The sequence below is a fragment of the Mesitornis unicolor genome, unplaced genomic scaffold (assembly GCF_000695765.1).
Source record: "Mesitornis unicolor isolate BGI_N332 unplaced genomic scaffold, ASM69576v1 scaffold39950, whole genome shotgun sequence".
NCBI lineage: Eukaryota > Metazoa > Chordata > Aves > Mesitornithiformes > Mesitornithidae > Mesitornis > Mesitornis unicolor.
In genome coordinates, this window is record NW_010161057.1 from 1,522 (window position 1) to 5,401 (window position 3,880).

Here is a 3,880-nt window from a genome sequence, read left to right on the forward strand (position 1 = left end):
TTCGAGTATACTTTGGATGTAGACCACATGTGCCTTTATTTTTAAGGATGTGTTTTTTTAATAGGTCCTTCATGTGGTTTTCACCTGTATTTTAAGTCTGTGATTATGGTCATGTCATCCTGATTCACTTAGTAGTAACCTGGCACAGTAGCATTAATAGTAGTGTCATATGTGGATCATTAGATGAGAGCTATTAGTGTTAAGAGCTACCTGTGATTTGGTAGTTAATGTAACTATTACCAATGGTTACAAGGCCGAAGATCCATTTGTAGGAAAAGGTTAGAGAAGGTTTGCTTAAACTGGTTATTTTAAAATTGACTAGGCCCAAACAAATTCACCCTAGAATACCTAGAAAACTATCTGATGTAATGTCATAGACATTAGTGCTTGTCTTCTCCAAATGTCGAGATTGAATGAGATTCTGGAGGCCTGGAACTCAACATCTACTTCTCAAAAGTGGGAAAGGATTAGCTAAGGGAGGATTATAGGTCAGCTAGTTTAACATCATTCCCAGGAAAAATATTGAAAGAAGTAGGTTATTAAACCTGAACAGTGATAAAGAGAAGTGAAAAGGCTAACATAGAATACTTAAGTATCGCTTCCCCTTGATAAATCTTTTTTCTTTCTGAGAAGGTAACAGATCTTCTGGATAGAGGGGAAAAAGCAGATGACACAGATCTTCCTTCTGTTAAGCTTTTAGAATAGATTCGTTTAGTCTATCTGGCCCTATCTTACTATGAGAATGTCATGAGACTGCATTACTGTGAATGATACCTTACTGGAAAACCATACTCGGTAACAAAAGTTATTAAGAGGCTCATTAAATTGGAAAACAGATTTCAAAATTAAAAAAAAAAATTAGAAGTCTAGTTGCATTTGGATATTAGTTCAGGTATTCAGTCAGAAAATCTACATGTTAGAGATTGTGCTTTTAAATTTGAAGATAAAGGCAAACGAAGGGGCAAAAGGAATTTGAGTTCATCAGAAGACACTGGATTACAGTTCAGAATGGTCTTGATGTATGGGAGAATTGTGCTGCAAGGAGGATATGAATTTTATTAGTGACAAATTCAGAGGATGATGTACTGGCAGTAATAATCAGCTGAACAAATACAGCACAGGGGTAATTACTGGCTGGGGAGCAGTTCTGTAGAAAAGTTGCACAAATGACAGTGAATAACCTGAATTACACCCAGCTTTACTCAGTATTTGAAAGATTTTGATCAAAGGAATGGTTATCAGCTGGAGAGAGCTCATAAAAAAGCAGTGAAAAAAAATACGGCAGCTAACTTCACATGGGAGGGCTTGAAGAGACTGGAGTCAACAGGAGAAGTGGAGCCTAGAGGGAGAGGATCGAGTAATGTTCTTGAGGGAAAGGGAGAAACAAAGTTGATGCTAAAAGGAAGAAATATTTTTTTTGTCTGTCATGGGCAGGAAGAACAAAATAAGCTGAAATTGAAGCAAGAAATGTGTGAGTGTTAGACATTAGAAAGAAAAATTTTGATGATTAAAAATGTCTGGTGAGAGTGTGGGATGTCCATTATTGGAGTCTTGAGTAGTGAACAAGGCACAGATCTTTTGGGAGGAGCCTTAAGGCTGCATATTCCTGCACATTAGGAGGCTTCTCCCCACCCAAGGATTCTTCTGGTTTAGGTGGATGTGTCAAAGGTGTTACATACTGAAAACAAAAAAACCTTAAGGAATTAAAGACACTCATTGGTCACATTTTTCTCAACAGTAATATTCAGAATTATTTGCTTACTTTTTACTGAGCTGCATGTCCTCAGTTTACATTACTGACACTGGCTCTTAGGCAAATATTGCTTGAAAATTGTTATTGTTTTCCAGGTGATAGAAATGGTATTCAGAAATGCAACCTTGTTGAGACTATAAACTGAAACCACAAGCGTGTAGTAGTTGACTGAAAGATAGGAGTTGTCAGCTAAGTGAAATTATAGTGAATGCCATTTGCTGATTTTCTTGAGTATATAATTTACTGTAAATATATAATTAATAAATTATTTAGTCATCAGTTCCAGTACTACATTTGACTCTAAATGTTTTTGTCCCTAGCAATGATGCTTTTCTTGCTGGTTGGCAGTGGAATTGCATAATTTATGGTCTTCTCTTTTGCTGCAGGTTTTGGGCTGGATCCGAAACGGGGAGTCAATGTTAAATGCGGGGCTGATCACTGCTAGCTCTTTGCAGGAGGCAGAACAGCTACAGAGGGAACATGAGCAGTTTCAACATGCAATAGAGGTAAAAGCAGCATTTCCCTCACCGTAGCCAAGACATGTTCTGTATTACGGTTTACAAGTCTCTGTGAAGAGCTCTGCAGCAAGGAGACATATCTCTTCTGTCCCTTTCCATACTGTTGGGTTAATGCTATAATATTTTGAGTTTAGGGAAAACTGTTGAAATCATCTTATGGCAAAGAGACAAAAACACTTACTGGGAAGGTAGATTTTTTGTTCTTGGTCATTTTGGATTTGCAATTTCAGGTGTACCCATCTTCTCAGTGCCTTTTTGCATCTTTGTAAAGTGACAGCCATTTTTTGATTGGAGAGGAATAAAAAAAATGCTAATAAATCAAACAACAGCAATTTTACCCAAAATGGTGTTTCCCTTTGTTAAAATACAACAATATAATGCTAATTGTTGAAGTTAAGAATAAATGGAACAGAAAGCATCAGTTTTGTGTATTCTCATATGGTCCTTTAATGTTTCCATTTTTGTTTGACAGTAGGTTTCACTGAAACTTTTCTGTGGTGGTGTGTCCATCCTCCTGCCATGATTTCAAACTAAACATATCAGATTGGTCATATCTCTGCAAAAATTAGACAGATATCTTAAGACCGACTGGAATGCAGTTTTATTAAATTATATGTGTGATTGAGGGACTTCAGGGAGATACTGACTATACACAGCAGAATTCTTTTTAAAAGTGTTACTGTTGAAAGATGAACCAAAGTTATGACTGTTTGGGAAAACCTTTTTCGGAACTAGTCCATTGTGCGGTAACTTTTTTCATGTTCATCTGCTATTCTGTAGAGTTTTATGTTTCTCCCTGTCCATTTGTTTTCTGTACTTTTTTGTTTGTTGTTGTTGATATTTTTTTCAGTTTGCACTATACGTACCCTTGTTCTGAGGGTTTTGGTAAATCTTAAGTGTGAAAAACATGAGACCTCTGGGTGTTTGTCAACTTAAGGAAAGACTATTAGGAAGCCTAAATTCTGAGTTCTCTGGATCATTCTGTACTCAGGTAGAACAATAGTATAATATTTATTATAGTTAGAGGTTTGAGATTTTAGGCAAATATATGTTTACACAGAGAACTACAGTTAAAAATTTGCTTACAATGAATGGAGAGTTGTCTTTTGTGTTGTCCTGCACACCTGCACCTTTATTTGCTCACTACTAATGTGCAGAAGACTGCAGTAAAGCTGTGAGCACAGTAATACCAATCAATCCAAAATAAGAGACATCCTTTCAATCTTTTTTTTTTTCCTCACCATGAAGGAAAAGAAAATCAACCTGAAATTCATAATTATAACAAAGTCTACTGCAACATATATATGTCATGTGTGGCTTAATGCTATGCAGTGGCTGTTGCTTTTAAACTGCTAGTCATTGTTGATTTGATGATAAACCTTACAGGATTCATTTCCTTTGTATTTGCATAAATGAAGTAATGCAGTGACATATTAGACAGTTATTTTTATGTAATGGGGTTTTGTTCATGTGTATACAAATGTCATTGACACAGTGGAAATGTGAGCCTTTGTGAGGCCTTCAAGAAAATGAACTGAAGGGTTCCACTGAACTCCTGAATTTTCACCTTTTGTCAGAAAACGCATCAAAGTGCCCTGCAGGTTCAGCA

General features: G+C 36.3%; 1 protein-coding gene across 1 annotated transcript in view; it reads left to right on the plus strand.

The window, feature by feature from the left end:
* Positions 1–2,139: 2,139 nt before the first annotated feature.
* LOC104546409 (triple functional domain protein) overlaps positions 2,140–3,880 on the plus strand; it is a gene marked incomplete at both ends in the record, with an annotated part of 38,534 nt that continues 36,793 nt past the window's right edge. Inside the window, 2 exons of the mRNA XM_010191798.1 lie at positions 2,140–2,259; positions 3,849–3,880. Of these exons, the coding sequence (XP_010190100.1) occupies positions 2,140–2,259; positions 3,849–3,880 (152 nt within the window). The remainder of the gene's footprint in view (positions 2,260–3,848) is intronic.